General features: G+C 44.5%; 1 protein-coding gene across 4 annotated transcripts in view; it reads left to right on the top strand.

The window, feature by feature from the left end:
- The window catches only part of MAD1L1 (mitotic arrest deficient 1 like 1), a 320,009-nt gene that overhangs the window by 187,452 nt on the left and 111,553 nt on the right, over nt 1-21,004 (top strand). For all 4 annotated transcript variants that reach the window (XM_072349472.1, XM_072349475.1, XM_072349476.1 and 1 more), the window contains one exon: nt 17,076-17,283. In XM_072349472.1, coding sequence (XP_072205573.1) covers nt 17,076-17,283 — 208 coding nt within the window. The remainder of the gene's footprint in view (nt 1-17,075; nt 17,284-21,004) is intronic.

Below are 21,004 nucleotides of genomic sequence, written 5' to 3' on the forward strand. Positions count from 1 at the left end.
CTTTAAAAATGTTTGTGGTTCCTCAGCTTTTCTTTAATATGTATGTTAATAGCAAGATTATGGATGAGGAAGAGGGCAGAATTATTTAATAAGCATTATGAGCCAGGAGTCTCAGTTCCCAATGGGTGGATCTACTCTAGAAGATGCAGCAGTATGGGGTCTTACGGTGACAAAATTCAAATGGACTTTGGCACTTCAACCTCTGTGTCCTCAAACTTGAAGGGTGGGGGGAGTGCAGGGCTGTTCCTCATCTTTCCTTTCCATGGTTGGACTTGAGCTGCCTTCCATCCCTCACTCTGTGACTCTCCATGGTGGGTTAACTTCCTTCCTGGCTTTCCTTGCCGAACACTGAAACTGTCTGGAGAGTTGGATAGCAGCGTGTGCTCCTGGAGCCTGGCTCTCTCTTTCAGCTCTATCTTTTAGCCACCCGATGACTGTGTGTTACACGATGCCGATTGCTGCTGGAGCTCTGTGTGTGCATCTGGAGGCTGTACCTTCCTCTATTTTTCAAGTAGGCACCCTTCTCTTTAATAATACTTTCTTAACAGACATACTCCTGAGTTTACAGTGTTCCTAACAGGTCCTCACATACTCCTCTGGCAAAGGAGTGCTTTCCTTTCATTAAGCACTTAGGCTCTGTACAAGTGCTTTTCCTGACTGTGGAGATGCAAGCAGAGGGGGCTCTTTCTCTACTCACAGCTCAAGGCTCGTGGAACTGCTGGAAGCAAAGGAGCTGCTGCACTGTTCAGGGCAGTGCTACAGCGCTGCTGTGCGTGATGCAGACAGTGGCGGAGTTGGTATCAAGCTGGTAAGGAACAGGGAGAATTTTCAAGGGCTCCAGGCCATCTTGTTTTTCACTTGCACAGAGAGTTGCCATCCTGCAGTGGTATTGATTCGTTTTAAAGTAGGGAGGTGATAAATGGATGTTTCAAGTGGTTTTGGTAGATGTGACTGCAATGGATGGAGCTGTTTAAATGGAGCCTGCAATATCTTCCTTTACCTCATGCTGTTTCTCTTGCTCACCTTGGGAGGGGATCTGCTGATGTCTTGCAGCAGAGCAGTCCCACGGAGAGGCTTTCTCAGTTCTCTTCACTCGTGATTTGAACTGAAACGACCTCCATCCCTTGCTTTCTCTCCCTCTTGCTCACTTCCTGCTGCAGTTCTTGGGGTGTCTGTCACAGCTCTTGAAGGACTGTGCATGTGTGGGAGAGATCTGCTTGGGCTGTATTTTGCAGATCCCCTGCAGCAGCCAGACCAACAATCAGCAGCTCTGGTCCACGGTCATGTTGGCTTTTTTTCCCCCCCAAAGAGTTTGGGGACTCAGCATTTGAGATCTTGTTTGTAGGGAGTAACGTTCCAAACAGTGGATTTAAAAATCAGTGTTCAGAAGTTCAGTGTGGACGTGCTTGTTACCAGTGCTGAGTAAGCAGGTATGTTGTGTGGTAATACACAAAGTGCGTTGTTTTTTTTCTTTTCCACATAGAGAGGCAACCATGTTATGGTCTCCTGTAAGTTATTTCTAATGTCAGTTGGAATTACTGGCACTGGTTAGGAAGCAGCTGGGGGAGGAGTAGGGATTAGTGGACTGGGTTTATCTATTGCAAAAGATCACTTTGTAGCTGGCTGCCAAAGTTGACTTTCTCAGTGTGTCAGCTCGTGCTGTTCAGAGTGCTTCTTGAGGGCAGAAACATTATTTATCCACTTAATCTCTGCTTGATGGACATGAAGAACCGCAATAGTCTTATTGTTTATCATGACATGTGCATGCAACGGGAACGATCTGATTCTACAGGAGTAAATTAAGTTTGTTCAAGCTGTCTGCTTGCCAGTTCTGCTCCTGCTCTGGAATCCTTCAGGTGCCTCACTGTCTCCAAAGATGCACAGTGCAACAAAAGTAGGTGATGGATGATACCTTCAGAGAACAGCTGTGGAAGATAGATAGGTGACTGGCAGCAGGATGTGAGATGGAAGCATGAGAAATAGTATGTTAAAGCTCTGTCAGCAGAAGAGGAATGTGTGTATGCATTCCTTGTAAAATAAACTTTATATGCACATGCTTGAGAGGGGTGTATGTGGTTAAGAATTGTATGTGGAGATGTTTGTGTTTAATTCTTGAGCTTTCACATCTCAGTCCATCTATGTTTCTCCTCTTTCTTCCAAGGAAAGTAAAAGTGCTTAAATTAACTTTACTCCTGGTTTCAGAACCATGCAGAACAGTACCTGTGTAAATTTGGACACATGGATAGTCCTTGACAGGCCAAGTCGCAGACAGCTGTCAGGCAGAAGTAGGAGTCAGTCGTAGCAAAACTTGAGCCCCTTTTTGCTAAGAACAGCAAGACAGACCATGAAGCTGCCCATTGAGAGGGCAGAAGTGTGCCTTTCCTGTAACTAAGGGACAATTGAAGGCCGTGTCAAGGAGAAATAGACATGCTGATTTAAGGCTAAGTAAGGTGGCATGTGACAAACCTGTTTCCATTTCCAGATTGTTTTGCATTCTAATGACCAAGTTACCCTTTTCTGAAACCGTACAGTTTCAGTAAGCTGGATTACACCTTTGTGGATCAGCCTGCATCTGTTCAAGTTGTCTTTTTCACAGTCATAATGACGTTTCCTTTAGGGGAAAGAAGCACAATTGCAGTGGCTGAATCTTAAGTGTCATTCTTCTTCTCCATCACCCGAGAACCTGAGCAGTTCTGCTAGACAGAAGTATTAAAATGAACATAGATTTGGAAGTATTTTTGTATTTAGAGACACTGATTCTAATATAATTTATCTACAAATTAAAACTCTCCTTGAAAAAAGATTAAACTGTCACTGATAACATCGAGGTTCTTGTTATGTCTAAGAGGAATAAATGCTGAAGTTACAGAATTGTCTGGAGGCTTAGAAAGTAAGAGAGGGAATTAATAATATGAGAGAATGGATGAAAGCAATGGATGGTGTTGGGTGTTTTTTGTTTTTTTTAACTGGAGGAAGTGGAATGGGTTGAATTAAGAGGTTTATGGCCAAAAAGTACTCATTCTGATTTGCTATATGATGCAAAAAAATACTAGCAGAAATTTATCCAGTAATTTGTGGTTGTTCAACAGTCTGTTTTCAATAAGGTATTGAATATTGGTTTAAAGACACTAAGCAACAGACAACATATTGGTTTACCTGATTAGCCACCTCTATTTAAAATTCTTTCATTATTTCCTCCTCGCTGATTTCAATATGAGCTGTCGGGTTCTTTCTTTGCCTTTTGTTTGCTAAATTAAAGAACCATCTAGCATTAGATATCCAACAGAGACATGGGCAAATCCAACAGGGACCTGGTCAAATTGCTTCTGCCTTTTGCGAAGTAAATAGTTTGATTCCCATTCGTTTCTCATGGTAAGACATTTTTCCTTAATTTTCAATAAAATGCATGCATTCACCTATGCATGCACACCTCTCCTGTATGCACGATCTTTCTAGTGGGCTCTTCAGTGCTGTATTTGTAGGCAGTGTTGTGTCTCTGGTCCTACTCAGTTTTCTACATAGCTACCTAAAGATTCTTGCTCACCCCATGGCATTAAGTTCAGTGTAGCCATTGGTTATTGAGCAAGGCCAAGAGCCCTTCTCACAGCACTGCATTCCAGAAGGTGCCCTCTGTTGTGTACCTGAGGCTGTACCCTGTGCCTTGGGATGTCTCACGATGCATTGAAAGCTGTGCTGGGGAACAGTCAGGTTTCTAAGTTATGTTTGTGCTTTTGTTGTTTCCTATGATTCTGCCTCTGTGTTATCTACTTATTTTGCCAGGAATTTATTTTCTTATATATCCTAGAGGATGTGCACTGCATGCTGCTGGTGAAAAGCAATTCTTATTGGAAATAACTTGAAAATGTCACTGTTAGTTCATCAGCTCACGGTCCATTTGGAAACCGCTGTAGTCGTATTTTGCCTTGTACTCGTTTTAAAAGAAAATGTGATTTTGATACTGAGGCGAATATTTTATAGAATTCCCATTCTGTTATGTCAACACAGTTATCTTAATTACTTAGACTTGAAATCTCTTCAAGTGTATTTGACAAGACCTGTTTTCCATGAAATTGTGTTACCTGCTTTTTCTGATCTTTTAATGGAGTTACGTATCAGTCCTGTCTTAGGAGTTAAGGGGATTCAGTTTGCTGTATTCTGGAAGCTTCACAAAAAGTGAACGAGGCAGCAGATAACTTGATTTCTATGAGGGAAGCCATTTAATGGCATTTTTCATTTTTCACACTCTATACATCAGCCAGTGCCGTCTCATTCTGACTGTAGTAAGTGTGAAATGCGTGGATCAATACTGCCAATGGGTGATTAGCAATTTGCAAACATCAGTAAGTGAATTCATCTGATGCAAAGTTCTGAGTTGGAGAACAAAGTAGTGAAGAAATGATTTGAGTGGAGTGAAATAATGGAAACAGATATTTCCTCCCAAGTGAAATGTAAACATTTTTGAGCTCTGTTAAGCAAGGAGATGGCAGAGATTTGTACTCCTTTCACAGCGATTGGAGAAGACAATATTTCTTTTTTCCTTCAGAAATCACCAACAGCAAAAACGCTTTTCCTTTATCTCTTGATCTTTTTTGTGTTGTTGGCTGTTGACCTGCTGGAGGGTAGAAATGTATAAATTCATGCCATTTGTGTTCTTTGACTTTTCTTGACTTATGAATAGCTTGGGTGGATAAATTGAGGTGCTCATTCACTGCTCAGTATCTACTTTAGGAAGGAGCTCTTCGGTTTCTGTTGATAAATCCCATGCACAGCAAAGACCATCCAGGGGTACAAGCAACTTAATGGCGTAGAAATAACTAGTTGTGCCACAGCATGTTGTGGTGGCTGTGGTGTGGGGCTCAGCTGCCCTCTCTGCCTTGGTGACTTCTTAGCCGAAGGCTGAAGAGCTGGTTTCCCAGTGGGAAGCACCAGAAAGCTGTAATTTCTTCAAGTCACAATTTTCTTTCATAAAAATGTTATGATTCATATTGATGGTGGGGAAAGTGATGATAGAATCCAAGCCTGAATTCTGTGTGGCAGGAAGTACTGTGTTTTGAATGAGGTTTTTGTTGGGTCTTAACAGTTTATAGGTTGACCTAGCAGTCATAACTCTGAGAGGACTTGGCAGTATAACTTGAAATCATTGCCCCTCCACGTCTCAGTGCAAAATGTGCTTATTATTTGTCAGTCCATTAGCGTGGTGAAGTAAAACTGATGTAATAAAACCAAATGAGGGACAGCACAGGTGTTTCAGACCCTGAAGTCATGCACCAGTGTCTGGGTGGTTTTGTGTTTACCGACTTTATTTCAAGATGGACTGAAATTTTGTTTTGGCTCAACTCTGAGTTTGGGTAAGGAAGATGTGTTGGAGATGAATTGATGCAAGTCAGGCTTAACAAGTTGATAGCCGTTTTGCTAATGGACCATTGATTCCAGTGTTACATTCCTAAACCTTTTCCCATATCTTTGGTTCAAACTGCATTTAAGAAGAAATGAGTGAGTAGCAGTTGAAGCCTCGCTGGCAGCTGGAAATCCTTCTCCCCCAGTGGAAGCCAAGGCAGTGCATTGAAGCATATGGTTGTACTGATGTATGTCCCCCATGTGGACAATTGCACACTGCACATGCAATGTTTGGGATGTAATGTCTGGGGATGTAGCTAATAGTACTTGCAGAGGTGCAGCATAAATCAAAACACCTCCCCTTGTGTCAGGAAAGGTTCTCTCTGTTATGGGATCAGAAGGTTGCAAACTGGTTTCATTCTCAGGCATTGCGCTCAGCTGGGTCCCTTGTGCTGTCTGCGCCTCTCCTTTCTGTTCCTTCTTGCCCTCTGCATTGAAATTCCTTCCTGCAATGAAGCCTAGTTTGAAATTCCCCTCCTAGGTCCATGAATTTATTCACCTTTGGGGACTTTGCAGGCCTCATCAGTACAACGGGTAAAACAAAAACAAGTTACCAGCTCTTCCTTTCTCAGGCCATATGTAACTGGTGTGGAGTATTGATTTAGTTTTGATGTGGTATAGTCTATAAATATGCATGAGGATTTAGGGTTATTTAACTGTGCTTTTTAATTCTCCTTGCATTGCTGACTCTTCCAGTCGAGGCTTTCTTTGTATGCACAGCAAGCTGCTCTGCAACCTCACTGTTCTCACTGGCTAGGACCTCTCTAATGTTTGTTAATCCTAATCCTGTAGAAACTTCTAATGTTCAAGGAACAGGAGGACACAAAGTGATTCCCTTTCACGTGAGGACCAAGATCCTCCTGGGACTGGGTAGGGACCACAAGTCGGTTGCCACCACGGGGTTAGGAGGAAGGAGGTGGGGATGTGTCCCGTGTTCCTGGAGAAGAGGAAAAAAGTTCCTACAGCATACTTAAATAAAGAAGGTAACCTGACCAGATGGTGAGAAGGAAAAGCTAACGCTTGTCCTGAGGAGCTGGAATTGAATGTACCCTCTAAACTGATATCTGGGTTTTTTAGAAACTCTGGTCTCTGACTTGAGAGACAGCTAAGCAAGCAAATGAGGGTTCTGCATATTCAACACATTTAACTGCCACTGTAGTGACTCTTTCTGGTAGGTAACGTAGGTAGTGGCATGGATAATTAAGGGGGAACTTGCATGTATATACATTTTTATTTTTTGAGCTGATGGAAGCTCCCTGCTTGCTCTCTTGCTTCTCCCTATACAGAGTTCTCTATTACTGGAGGGATGTTCTCATGGTATCTGGTCAGATGTCATGTTGGTGCAGGGGAAGGTCAGCTCTCCCCATGCAGAATCTGTGTAAAGACGAATGGAAGAGACTGTGGCTATAAAGGGGGGAGGAAGAAAAGAAATAGAAATGCCAATTTTTCTCTAGCCTTTCTCCTCCTTGATGTGTTGCAGGGACACATTTTATTTGTTTTCCTCATTTTTATCTTCTACTTGGCTGAAGCAGAAGGAGGCTGGGAGGCAATAGCATCTCACAGTGAGAGGCTGCAGTGGAGCTTGTTTAACCTGGAGCACGTTTGCTGTAAAACCCACTCAGGCACTGACCGGCTGCTCAGAGGCTGTCAAAAATGAATCCTCCAACCCGCTCGCGTCTGTCAGAGCTGCTATACGATGTGAAAGGGAACTTGGCTCACTCTTGAAGCAGAGCAGCTCCCAGCTCGAGGCAGGGAAGCTGCTAATGAAAGCGCTAGCTGCCCTGTGCCCTCCACCAAAAGGCACTGAAGCTGCCTCGTACCCTGTCAGGTCTGAGAATGCATGCAAGGACATACAGTAGTACTTGTAATTTAGTGCATATACAGGATCTAATGGTGCTGCAGTGCTTGAGGCCTTTGGGAAGTTGTGTGGTGTTGCTGTTAATGCTATCGCTTCAGCAGCCAGCCTGATGAACAAACAAGCAATGTGAGTGGCAGCTCTCCCTGTCACTTATTTCCTAGGCTTTTATATGCTTAGCTGAACTTTGTGTCCCACATCAGATCATGAAGATGACTGCTTCTTACGTTGCTATTATTTTTCATTTTTCTCTTTATGTAAGATAGCATCTTAACTCTTAGAGGTTTTGCTTTTTCATAATTAGGTGTATTCTCTAGGAAATATTATTTTGCAGGGATGTTTTTCCTTTCCAAAGACCTCAGGTCTTTATAGAGGAGCCTCTGCTACTACACGTTGACTCTTTCCCTCCTGTTAGAGGAGCAAGGGTCCCAGGCTAGCACAGGGATTTGTGATGCTTTTCTCCTCTGCAGTCTCCCCTTGCAAACCAATCTCCATTTATTCTGACGTAGAGCTTTACAAAGAAACACAGAATAACGGAGACATTAAAGTGTGATCCATGATGCATTGTTGGGAGGGAAAGCTTTGATTGGTTGGATATCTGGATTGGAGTCAATGCTACAAAAACCCCTCAGTTCCAATATCTTCCATCTTCCTGGTCTATTTGTACAGTATCTGTATGTGCACATTGCATGCACAATAAGAAAACAGAGCAAAGTGGTAGACTTCTTTTAAGCTGTATGCTTCTCTGGAGAAATGGGCTTTGGTCTAGCATTTCTCAGCAGCGTTCTTAACCAGAGGTGACTTCATTTGTATGAGGAAGTTGCCAATGATTTTTTTTGGAAGTTAGATCTATGAGAACCAGCATTTCTCACTGTAAAAACCAGCATTTCTCACTGTAAAGTTAATTCTTATCTCTGGAAAAAGGAAACTTAAAAATGGAAGCTATAATCTCTTTGGGGCTGTTTTCTAAATCAATGTTGCCTCTTTTTCCTTTGCCTTTATCAGAGGTTTTGAACCATTACAGATCTCTGCACGCTACAAGAGTGTAACTAACAGCAACTTCTTCTGAACTTTGTTCTCAGGAAAGACAGAAATCTTTGACTTGAAAAAGGAGAAATCCTGAAATTCGGAGCTCTGGGTGGTAACAGGCCGTCCTTCAGCAGACTGCGATGTTCTTCAATTTCAATAAAAGGAAGAGCTGCAATGCTGAATTGAAAGGACAGGGAATGCTTGAATGTATTTCTTCTTGGTGATCCCAACTCCGTGTCGTTCCTTGTCTTGCTGTCCCAACTCTTAACCTTTCCATTGCATTTATTTGTGTCTCAGATCTCATCTGAACGCCTTTACTCAATGCAAATTATAGGCTTGCATCCTCCAGGGAGAATTGCATTTGGAAGCGTGTATAGAAAAAAAAATCCCTTTCTTAAAACTGTACCTGAAAGGCTTTAGCAGCATGGGTGAGATGATTTATTGTACTGCTCGTGTTGCGGCAGTGCCCAAGATGTTGCATGATGTAACAAAAGATGCGGTCTGGTGTTAGAGCAGTGTGATTAGGGTGATTAGAGCTTTTTGTCTGCAATATATCTTAACTCCAACTTCCTCTCTGCTTCATTGCTAATTTTCTGTAGATGCTGCAGTAAAAGAGGGCCGTAGGGAAGAATATCAATGAGTACGTGTGTGGCAGATCAGATGTGGAAGAAAAAGAAAATGGTAGAGAAGGATCTCTGGGGAAAGAGCAGCTCATCTGGGTGTTGGAGGTGGTGGTATTGATGGAGTGGGGAAGGGGTTGGAGAAAGAGCAGGATAATTATCCATGGCATGGCATGTGAGTAGGGATCTGAAAGCCGATGTGCTGGTGGGAACTACAGCAGTTATTGAGGATGGAGAGAAGTAACAGACTGTCACAGGGATCGTGGTTACCTCTGCTGTTCTGGAAGTGGTTAACATGGCTGCTTAGGATGCCACAGCAGAATGGCTGCTTGACCCACAGTGTGCAGACTGGAGGTCACGTAGTTGGGGCAGAAGAAAGATGTCTGTGTTTGGGGAAAGGAGCAGGAGTGGAGCTGCAGAGGCTGCCCATATTAATTTCTGCTGCCTGAGTGTCAGGGGTGCTTGTGCTGCTGATATATACACAAAGATGATAGGGAAAAGTGTGAGGAAGAAGGAGTAAGGTACCAGCATGTGATCTGCTGGGAACTGGTGAGTCCTGCCCCAACATCCAGCACCTTCTGCTTGTTTTCAGCTGTTTGATTTCAAGTGTGTGTGTTCTGGCAGAGGAATGAGGAGCAGGTGGTGGTGGTTGCTTATTTGTAAGCTTGCTCTGTCTCATCTTTGCAATCCACTTTTGTTAACAAAGCTCCTGTTCCATGCTCTGTAGAGATCTTATTCTGTATTTGCCTTCTGTGGCAGAGGGATGTGGGGCCGGGCTGTGTGTTGCCTCGTGCCGGGCACACGGGACTTCCTTGGGATGCGGTTTGCTTTGGGTTTTGCTCTAATCACTTCAACAAGCCTGAGCAAAGAAACTGGAAGAGCAAAGCCAAGAAACAATTTCCATTAAAATGGCATTTCCTGAGGAAGGATTAAGCTTTCTGAGGCTGCCTTGTGCCATGTGGAGCAGTGCCTCCTGTATTTGTTCAAGGGAGCTGAGCACCAAAAAGAATCTTATTTCTAAAATTTCTTTCTAAAAGGAAGCTGGTAAAAATCAAGTCAAGGTAGGCCAGGTGAAGGTGCTCACCTGTGTAGCCAGGCTGACTGTCCTTAATACTCAACTGCAAAGAGAGCTGTGAGTGCTGGGGGATTTGCAGGTGTCTGCCAAGGTGATAAATCCCAATTCTGCCTTCCTGCTGTTTTTTTCTTTTCCTGGTTTGAGTCATAGAATCATGGAATTACTCAGGTTGGAAAAGACCTCAAAAATCATCAAGTCCAACTGCATCCTAACCGTAGTACCCTAACAACCCTCTGCTAAATTACATCTTTGTGCTTCACATCCAAACGGTTTTTAAGTACATCCAGGGATGGTGACTCAACCACCTCCCTGGGGAGCTTATTCCAGTGTTTAACTACCCTTTCTGTACAGAAGTGTTTCCTAACATCCAGCCTAAGCTTACCTTGGTGCAACTTGAGGCTATTTCCCCTTGTCCTGTCACCAGTGAGAAGAGACCTGTCCCGCTCTCACTGTAAGCACCTTTCAGGTACTGGAAGGGAGCAATAAGGTCTCCCTTCAGCCTCCTTTTCCCCAGACCAAACAGCCCCAGCTTCCTTAGCCTCTCCTCATAGGGTTGATTCTCCAAGCCCTTCACAAGCCTTGTTGCCCTTTTCTGGACCTGCTCCAGTACCTCCATGTCCTTTTTGTACTGAGGTGCCCAAAACTGGACACAGAACTCGAGGTGAGGCCTCACCAATGCTGAGTACAGGGGCAGGATGACTTCCTTAGTCCTGCTCACCACACCATTCCTGATACAAGCCAGGATGCCATTGGCCCTCTTGGCCACTTGGGCACACTGCTGGCTCATATTCAGCCGACTGTCCATCAGCACACCAAGGTCCCTTTCCATCAGGCAGCTTTCCAGCCACACCTCCCCAAGTCTGTAGGGTTGCCTGGGGTTGTTGTGACCAAAATGCAGGATCTGACACTTGGCCCAAATGAAACTCATACTGTTCACATTGGCCCATCGATCCAGTCTATCCAGGTCTCTCTGTAGTGCCCTTCTTCCCTCTGGCAGATCAACACTCCCTCAACTTGGTGTCACCTGCAAACTTACTGAGGGTGCACTCAATCCTTTCATCAAGATCATCAATGAAGATGTTAAACGGAAGCAGCCCCAGCACTGAGCCCTTGGGATGCTGCTTGTGGCTGGCCGCCAACTGGATTCAACTCCATTGATCACCATTGTTTTGTTTTTATTCTCCATGTTAGATTAGAGTAGGATTTCTGAGGGGTATTGATGCAGGACTAATGACAAATGATTCCGGATATAAATGACTGATACGCATCAGCTACAAGATAAATATGTTGAACAAAGACTTGTAATGATTTGTGACTTCTCTACTTTGATGATTCAGTAAAAGTAACAGTATTTATTAGCTGTTTGCAGAGCCCGTGTGTGTGTGTGTAGTTGTTTACTCACAAATACCATGTGTTTTCTGAAGAGCAATGCTGCTGTACAGAGACCTGAAGCCTTGAGGAAGGCTTCCATGCCTCTATCCCGTTATCTGCCTCTGAGAGGCAGCAGAAAGGAGCTCATGTGCCTTCCTACTTGGCTGCCTTTTAAGCACTCCCCTCCCACCACTGCCCTAATTCCTTTATTTACACATTGTATCTGTATTTAAGAAACTTTCTCATCTATCTCCTACGGATAGATACAGTCATTATTCGGGGTGTTTTTCCAAGGTAACTATTGACCCATCATTCCTTTAGAGCTGATACAATCTACTGATCTCCTTCAGTTGTTTCTATTCCGGTACAGCAGTGTTGGAGGCTTTTCCCTTATGGAGTCGGCATGGAAAGAAATACCTGATCTGAGAGAGCAGCAGTGTGCATTGCTGGCAATTGGGTGGCACTTGTTCTGCGTGAGAGTTGTGCAAAGGAAGAAATGGTCCTTCCCTGCAAGAGCTTCCAATCAACAGCCTTTTCTCAGCAGGGGCAAGCACAATCTGTTGCATTGCAAGTGCGCAGCGATTAAACTCAGCTGTCCATATGCTGCAACAGAATTTATTGTGCTGCTCAGAAAGCCCAATCTTTTGAGGTTGATAGACATCGGTGCTATGAGAAAATAAGGCACTTAGCTGCACGTTGGTCTCATCTATGGGTTTATGCTCACTAGTGCAATAAGCAGGAGAAGCCTTTGAGAGTGGGAGGGCAGCTGATAATCCTTGATAGTGCTTGCTGTCAGTGACAGTCATTGCCTCCTTGGGATGTATGAACTTCTTTAGTCTCATTAGTGATGTTAGACAAATGTACTCTCGGCGATGGAGGCTATTCCCTTGGCTAGCAGTTCCTCCTTCTGATGAGGAATATCTGCAGTAGATGAATAGATCCTAATTGAAATTGTTGAGCGCTGAACGTTTCATCAAATGAAAAGCAGTCAGTGTGGCTTTAAGTACTTCGTTCTTACCTGTGGGCCTGTGAAAGTGAAAGCTTTTATAGCTCCTTGAGAAAGACATCCCTGAATTGGGACTGTGCAGTTCTCAAGCAGTCACGAGGAGAGATGCCAGATGAAGCTCAGCCCTTTTCAAGGTGCTGTCACTGGCAGCTCTCATTGTTCTTCTGAACAACTGCTCTTCTAAGGGAAAAGTTTCTGTTTTTCAGAGATTAAAGCAATCCCGTCTTCATTCATTGTTTTGTCACTTGACTGACTCTTCCCTAATGGGAAGATTACCGGGGAAGTTTTTTTGTGCTATAACTCTAACAGGTACACCAACATCCTGACTGTTTGCTGATAACATAAGTTTAAAAAATGACACGCAGCATCCACACAATTATCTCTTCAAGGCATTGTTTTTTTCTGAACTGGGAGAAGGAAGCGGGAAGAAGAGCGGTAGAATCTGACTTGGCTTTGTACGGCTGTTCTAGATGGAAAATTGGGCCCGTTGCAAACACTTTTTTCTGTAGTTTTTTTGTCAGAAAGTTTATTGGTAGCTCTGATCATAGAGAGTTTTTGTTCCATGTCCCAAGCTGCGCCTGGAGGATGTTGCATTGAGGGCAGTGCTTGTGTGGTGCATCTGCTGTGTGTCTCTTACGTGATGTTTGTATGATCAGAAGTGGTGGGATGGTGCTTCTCAGTGTTGGGAGCAGGAGTTTTTCTTGTGTGTCCCCTCGGGGCATGTCTTGGGTGCAAAACAACATGATTTCACAAGATGTGGAACATTAACCTGCGGAGTCAACAGATCTGCTTTGTGAAATGTCCAGTGCTCTTCTGAGAGCACGGAAATGCTTTTGCTGCCTTAAGCACCAAATCAGCTAGTTAGCATCTTACTTTCCAGGAATGAATAATTCACTGTACTGCCAAGTGTCAACCAGGCTTGGTTGCAATCAATCAAGATATTTATTGCTTCCTTCTAAATGGAAACTCTGTGTACATTTTTCTGACAAATCTGAATTACTGGCTCAGTGTTATTCCTTGAAAGAAGAATCAATGAATGCCAGCAGTTCTCTCTAGTTGGAGTTATTTACTCTTCAGCATCTCTACGGTTGCCGAATTTTTAGGTAATAGGAAAAAGAGGGGTGAAGGGTGGGCTGTGCTGGGTTATTTTTGCCCCCTGAGAACTGGTGATGAGCAGAACAACCTACCAAGGTGTTTCGGGATGAGATGGGGAAAGGGCAGTGCTTTACTGTTGTATCCCATCGAGGAGTTTGCCTACAGGTCATATTTTGGTTCCATCCCTAACGTATTTTGTGCTTCTATATGTAGCCACCTTGATCTCAAGTGGATTTGGATGGTTCTGATGCTCAGGCCAGGTTTCTGCACTTGGAACGTGCATTTCACACCTCTTGGAGAAACTCAGCATGTATTACAGTGTACTGTGAGATGCTTTTTTACCTCACTCCTTGCCTGTGCTGGTTTAGCATGGCAGCAGCAGCTGGAGCTGCTCTCAGACAGCTGCTTTGGGATTTCCAGCTCCTATTCAAAGAGCCTTGTGCAGGGCAGAGTCCATTCTCCACAACGCCTTTTCAAATGACACTTTTTTCTACCTCCTAGATTAGAAACAATATTCTAAGCAGACAAACCTTTTAGTTCTTCTCTCCCCATGCCTGCAACACCATTTTCCAGGCTTCCATAGCAGAACTGAAGGGACGAAATTCTGATCAGTAAGACTAACGTATTATGGAGGGAAAGGCATTGGATGGAGAAAACCACCCATCTACCTTTCTCCAGAGCTAGAAGGATTCCAGGAGGAGAAGGATGTTTGCTTTCTTCAGTCTTGGGTTTCTTACCAGTGTTAAGCTTTCATTTCCTTCAAATGCCAGCGTGATTGTAATGCTGCTTTGCTGCCTGCTCTGTAGAGCAGTTTCCAGCTGTGACTCTTCCCAGAGCAAACCTGAGTCACTCCCAACCTTCAGAAGTTTGGAAGAACACTCTCAACGTTGGAAGTTGTAATGCCATTTCTGTTGTCAGGCGTTCTGTACACGTGCATCCGATCCCTTCCATCTGAAGCTCTCCTGTACACCATTTCCATGGGAAGCTTCCTGCATTTGTTTGAGACTCTGTGATGTCAGTAATTTTTGCAGAGGCTCCGGGAGCACCGTGCTTGGTGCAGCTCTATAAGGCAGCAGGGTGGTTTTGAGGCTGAGGGGTCATCTGTGAGTCTGTGTTCTCCTTTTCACCACTGCCACGGTGATGCCAAGGGGCCTTGAACAGGCCTGTACCACTTCTTCCCTTGTAATACACATCTTCATGTTCTGTTGTTAGGCTTTCAATGGTAATCTCTCCTGGGGTTTGCACAGTACCTAGCTCTCTGGGATTCCTGTCTCACTTGATTTCTTTAGGCATTACTGTAATATAAACCAGCAGCACTAATATTTTAGCTGTAGGGAGAAATGTGCTAGCTTGATCTGTGCTGTGTGGAATAAAGAGAAAGCTACTGCCCCTAGCCCAACAGTGTGAGTAGCATAGCAAATGTATTAGTGATCTCCCAGAAATGTTAAATGAGATGCATTGTACCGTAGCCCTCAAATACAGCCTTCATATCACAGAGGGTTTTTAAGAGATTTGCCTGTCTCAGTGTAGCTTCAGACGGACACGCTCAGAAGGGCTGGAGAGCCCTGAAAATGAGGGTGAGCTTTAGAGCTGAGTTTCTGAGCGTGATTTTCCAAGAGTGCATGTTTTAAAAGGAGAGGATAAATAGACTGAAGAAGCTCAGAAAAAGACAAAGCGCTGCAGCTTCTTGGCAGCACTTTGTAGAAGGGCCGGAGAGATATTTTTAAGAGTAAATAACCAGCAAAACAAATAGGCTGGTGCTGCGCATGTTAAAGTAGTCTCAGCATGGAAGGGAGCAGCAGTCTGAGTTTGTAGGGTTTTCCTTCCCTCCTGGATCCTGCTGCTGTGTCTTTTTGTTACGTGTGAGTTTCTGCAGTGCTGGTGCAGTGTGAGATCACAGGTGCTCCCTGCTTGAGCCAAGGAGAGATCTCTGCCTGACATTGTGGTGGTGGTGCAGCCTCACTCTGCAGCTCCGAGTGTCATTTTGCCAACCGGTTTAAACAGCACCACAAACTTTGGGTTTGAATCTGTTCTCTTAAAAGGCAAATGAGGGTAAGGAGTGGCCATGCTGGCCTGCTGTGAGAGTGTGACAGAGGGAGAGCCCTGAAAGGCGAATAGCACCAGGAGTTAGGCTGCCTGCAGTGGGAACTGCTTTGTAAATGGCAGTGTTTTGCTGTGGAGAATAGGTCTGATAGACTTTGTGTTCCCTCTGTTAAATATCTTGAGGCTGCTACGTGAGGTCCTGCTCCTCCAGTTCCCATCTAAATATCTTCAGGTTGAAGCTGTCAGTGGGATGATGTTCTCTCTTGGTTCTGCTGGTCTGTTTGTCTCCATGGAAGTGAGGTCACAAAGCCTCATTGCTGTGGGCCTGCAGGTCCAGCTGCCCCCCTGATGTCCCTGAGCACCACAGGGCCCTGAGGTGGTGTGAGCAGTGTCAGAACCAGGTATGTGATAGGGCATGAAGAGCACTGCCCTGGCTCTCTATGCCTTGTTTTCCCACTTCTATGATGAGTTAGTCCAAAGTTCTCGAGTCCTTTTGTGTTAGGAGTCTTTCATACCCACTCGTTGCATGGGATGTATAGATGCCATCTCCTCATCTTGGTGAGAGTACAAGCTTGGCTGTGCTGCCCTTCTGGTACATGAATGGAGTGTTTTAAATGGTTGCAAAAGGTGTTTGTTAGCAGAGCAGTGTGGGGTCTGCCACCAGTAGCACTTAGGGTGAAGTTGTTCAGTCTCTGCTTTGGTTTGTCCCCCAGAAAACACGCATGTTTCTAGCACACTATTTATGAAAAGTAAATGATGGAATTGGGATAATACCTGCCTCATGCTGCTCTTGATGGTTAATTAATGTTGACAAAATCACTTCAGGTCCTGAGATTTAATTGAAGGGAAATATATTACCATATAAAATGCCTTTTTATACAGGCAGTGCAGTAGGAATTTCAGAGTGCTGGGGAAGCCAAGATTAGCAGACGCTTTACTACTTTTATGGTTGTGAGGCTTCCCATAGTTTGTGTGAAAATTGTCTCTATGAAATCACAAATGTAAAATCAGTGTTTTCCTCTCACTTTGAAGAAATATTAATCTGTTATCTTAGAACTTGACTGCCTAAACTGCTATAAATACAACTAACCTCCGAGAAAAGAGCAGTGTATAATGAAGTATCTTTTGACTTGCTTGGGGTGAGCTGATACAACTTGCTAATGACTCCACCACTGCAGTCATATGGATGTTTTTGGCTCATACTGGTAATAAATTAGGCTGGCACTGGGTGTCCTGCTGTAGTTTAAGTGTGCATTTGCGTGTTCATTATGATCTCCTTCTATCAAGAGATTTAAAATACAGCTATAAAACTTCATTTCTGGAGTTAAATTTAACAATGGAGGTGTCAGCCAAGGAACAAGCTCTGTAGAAGGTTGTGGGTTTATTCTTCTTCACAGAGTAGTGAGAGGAAGAGGGGCAATCCTGGTTCAGCTGGTCAGGGCTGTTGGAATAGCACACTATTATTGCATATGTGTCACGCTTTATGCTGTAATCTGTTCCATCTTCATACAAGGGCAGTACAGCTGGGCGGTCTTGGAGTTGGGATCCGTTACTCAGTTTACTTCTGTTGTTTCTGGCACACAGGGCGACTATGACCCCAGCAGAACCAAAGTGCTTCATTTCAGCATGAACCCAGCAAGCCTGGCCAAGCAGCAGCGCAAGGAGGAGCAGCAGCAGCTGCAGGAGGAATGCGAGAGGCTGAGGGAGCTGGTGAGGGTGCTCGAAGCTGGCGGCTCCATCCATGGGAATCTGGAAGGAGTTGGGAGCTTTCAGTCACTGCAGGAAGTTGCAGGTAGGCTGTTGGCTTCTATGCATGAAGATCTTATTTATCCATATTGCCAGAAGAAGTGACTGCCAAAGCAGATGGAGACATTGCAGGCTGTGTGCTTGCTGGGGGTGGTTATGGGAAAATGAAGAGAAGTGGGGCTGATGCAGAAGGTGTGTGGTAACAATCCAATGGCAGGTTGGTACAGAGGGGAGGTGGTAACGATGAACAGTAATAATCCATATCATTTGCTGATGAGAAATGAAATACTACCATAGCAGCTTTCCCACACTGCTGCTGCCAATAGAACAAAAGGAAATATTTCTTTCCTTTCAGGGCTGCTCTAGCCTTTGAGGTAGTACAAACAGCAGGAAATAACTTTCATAGCTGCAGGGGAGCAAGTGGTTGAAATCTTTTCAGACCTGGCTTAAAACAAATTAATATTGTTTATCAGTGTATATGTGCCCCATTAATCACAGTTACATTCGATACTCTGTGAAAATAGAATACATCTTTCACTGAGCTAAATACATTTCGCAGAATCTGTGGCTCTCCGGTGCAGTCTTTCTTCCCTTTACAAGCACGTGTGAGCCTTTTTTAGTGCAGTAACCCCAAAGTCAGCACCTCCAGATGTGCTCTCAGACTCCATAAATCAAGGTAAGGATATCAAAAAAATGTGACCCATCACCTACAAGGCTGCGAGGTGGCTGAGCTGAGTCGAGTTGTGCTGCAGAGCCCAGGAGACCTTACTGCTGTAATTCTCTCACATATGCTCTGCCCTCAAAACATTTTGTTAGAGAAATGTAAGGGAGAGAGCTGCAAGGAGCTGACCTGATGTGCTCCAGCAGCATGTACGTGGGATGTGTCCAGAGGTCAGAGTGCTCCTTCAGATGTGGTGAGGAGGGCAGAGCTTTCCTCTTGGGCCACGTGTGTCAGAGACTTGAGACCCACATTGAGGCAGAGCCCTGGCTGAGAAAAGAAATCCTCACAATAAAACGTTTTTCACTGCTACGGCTCAAAAATGCTCTGAAAGCAGCTTGCTTGTCTTCCCACTGCTGAAACAAAAGTACTTTATTCCTGTTAAACCTTCTTCAGTGTCTCGTAGTGGAACATGGTAGCACATAGCCTTAGAAATATGGTGGTGGGAAGTACAGATGGGGTGGTTTTAAAATGAGGAGCTGATGATGTGCTAGAGGTACAATGACAGTTTGTCACTGTGGTTTCTGGATGCTCCAACAAATGCACAAGCATGAAAACACTTCCCAAACATTTAAGGAAGGCCATCTTTGCCTGTAGGAGCTTCCAGTCTGAGGTCCCGTGGGATGTGAGCACTTCTCAGGGATAGTGTTTATATTTCAATTAGCATTTGAAATTTCACCGGTGTTTAGATTACAGTAGATGTGGCTGCCCAGTGCCCTTGCTTGTCACTTTGCCTGGCACAGCTGATGCTGCAGAGCCCACAGCTGGCACTGCCCCTAAGCCCTGCATGGAGAGTGACGGTCAGGGGCAGAGACTGCAGAGGTGAGGTCAGCTCTGTGTCTCTGCAGCTGATGAATGAGCCTCTGGGGTATCTGCAGTAATTAGACCATTTCTTCTCAGGGAGTGTGTTGCTCACGTATGCCTTCTGTGATTTGTTATTCATAATTATTCTGCTGCCTTTCATGCAGTTGCTTTTAGCTGTTCACGAGGCGTTTCTGTGCTGCGATGTTACCAGGTTTGTCTTTAGCTCATAAGGGATTCATTTTTAAAGCTGCTTTCTCTTTTGCCTTTGATTCTGACAGGAAAACAAACAGCTCCCTGGGTGTCAGTGTATTTCCAGCTTCTCCTATATATGGTGCTTTTTTATTTTTTTTTTTCCTGTTGCCCCAGTCCTGTGCTGTGTCGTTCTGACTCCAGCTGGGAAAGAGCATTGGTGGCAGAGCCTAGCAGGGTCAGAGATACTTGGGTGACAGTCCCTTGCCGTCATTTATCACAGTCACAGGAGAGCCCTCTGCGTTCTCCAAGTGCCTCTAAGTGCTTATGGAAGTGTTTTGCGAAGAAAAAAAATGAGAAAATAAGCTGTAGGTGAAGGATGGAGGAGCCCTGTGGGTGACTGTCTCTGAGATCTGGTTATATAGAAGGATCTGGATTGTTTTCTTTTTATGTGCTTGTGTTCTTCACTGTCACTGCTATAAACAATCCTTAACCCTCCTTTCCTGTGCAGGGAGCATTCAGCAGCATGGTCTGATGTTAAAGACCCCATGTATGTTAGTGAGGATGTTCAAGGGACGCTGAGGATGTTATGGCACTATGATAATGAGTCTGCATGGTGTATCTGAGCTGCCTTTAAGTTGGAATGCCAGCTTTGGCTGCCATGCTGGGGCAGGGCAGAGCTCCTCAAGCATGCTGTGCAAGCTGCATCTATTTCTGCATAGGTTCTGTCCTGCTTAGCTCGTGCAGTGGTTGCAGTGTAGATGTGACAGCTGTTCTAGGGCTGGTATAATAACAACATGGATCCTCATAGCTAGAAAACTCAGCTTGCCTTCTTTAGGAAAAGAAGTGCAAGATGAAGCTTTCACTGTTGTCTTAGGATCTCAACAGCTCTGCCTACAGGAATGGCAGTGGTGGAGAGCTGCCATGTGCCTTCTATTTCAGTGTATTTTTAAGGTGTGAAATGAGAAGCTGGTGGCAGAAGCTCCTCTGCTCTGTTTGTCATTGTGCAGTTGGCTGCCTTTGGGAGTGAGCTTTTATTGTGCATAACAAGGGAGCAGTTTTCAAGGAGGTTTGGGGGAGGTTTCTGGACAAAATAAGCAGAAGTCAATGTTTTTCTTGCACCCTCTTTCGTCAACTGCAATACCTGTATACCTGTGTGTGCATCTGACTCAATTGATGCATGCAAGCAGCAAGCCCAGCTCTGAACTTGTGAGGAAGGAGACCCCTCAGTGCTGCGTGGGATGCAGGGAGACCAAGGGCTGAACTCAGAGTAGGAAGAGCAGATAAAAGCAGGAAGACAGCAAAGGTCGTGGCTAAGTTTGCATTTTTGCCTCTTTGACAGTTAGAGGGAAATGTAAGATGTTATCGTCCTGTTCTGCTGCTCACCCTGAATAGCTTGTTGGCTCAGGTGAGGAATTTGGGTGGCCTGCAGCCAGTCAGGTTTGCTCTGTTCAGCATGCTTATGTGAACTGCAACAATTGCGCTTCAGGTACAAAGGATTATAATTGCACCAACCAAAAAAGGCATTAAGGACTGTGATGTTGATGGTTTTGATAATAATGTATTGGCCATTATTAAATTCATTCATTGGACCGGAGTGCGGCACGTTGGTTTTTTTTCTGATCGCGGTTCCAACTCCTGGATCGGTAATAAGGAAATTATGACTGTGGACGTTAAAGCTCATTAAATGTGACTCTATTAAAAATCAAGGTTATGCTGGACTTTAAATCTTTCTGAGCATAACCACTGGAGGCTGCAGCACAAGCTGGCAACTCGCCACGTAGTTCAGTGGTCCTTTTCTCATTTATGCAGTAATGGTCTCTATTAAAATGGGTACCAGTGCTATTGCAAAGGAGAGGTTTGGACAACGTGAGCTACAACAACTTTCTGTCCTTTTTCAAAGTATAAAAATTGCACGCGGGCTTGTGCAGTATTAATGGGGCAGATCTGTGGCAGCCCCATTAAGGGAATGGGCTGTAACTTTATGGGTGTTTTGTTTCTCTCTCCTGGTGCCTCCACAGGTCTGGGTTGTGTAACAGCTCTGTGCACCAAGGTC

This window comes from Excalfactoria chinensis, chromosome 14 (assembly GCF_039878825.1).
Source record: "Excalfactoria chinensis isolate bCotChi1 chromosome 14, bCotChi1.hap2, whole genome shotgun sequence".
Lineage (NCBI taxonomy): Eukaryota > Metazoa > Chordata > Aves > Galliformes > Phasianidae > Excalfactoria > Excalfactoria chinensis.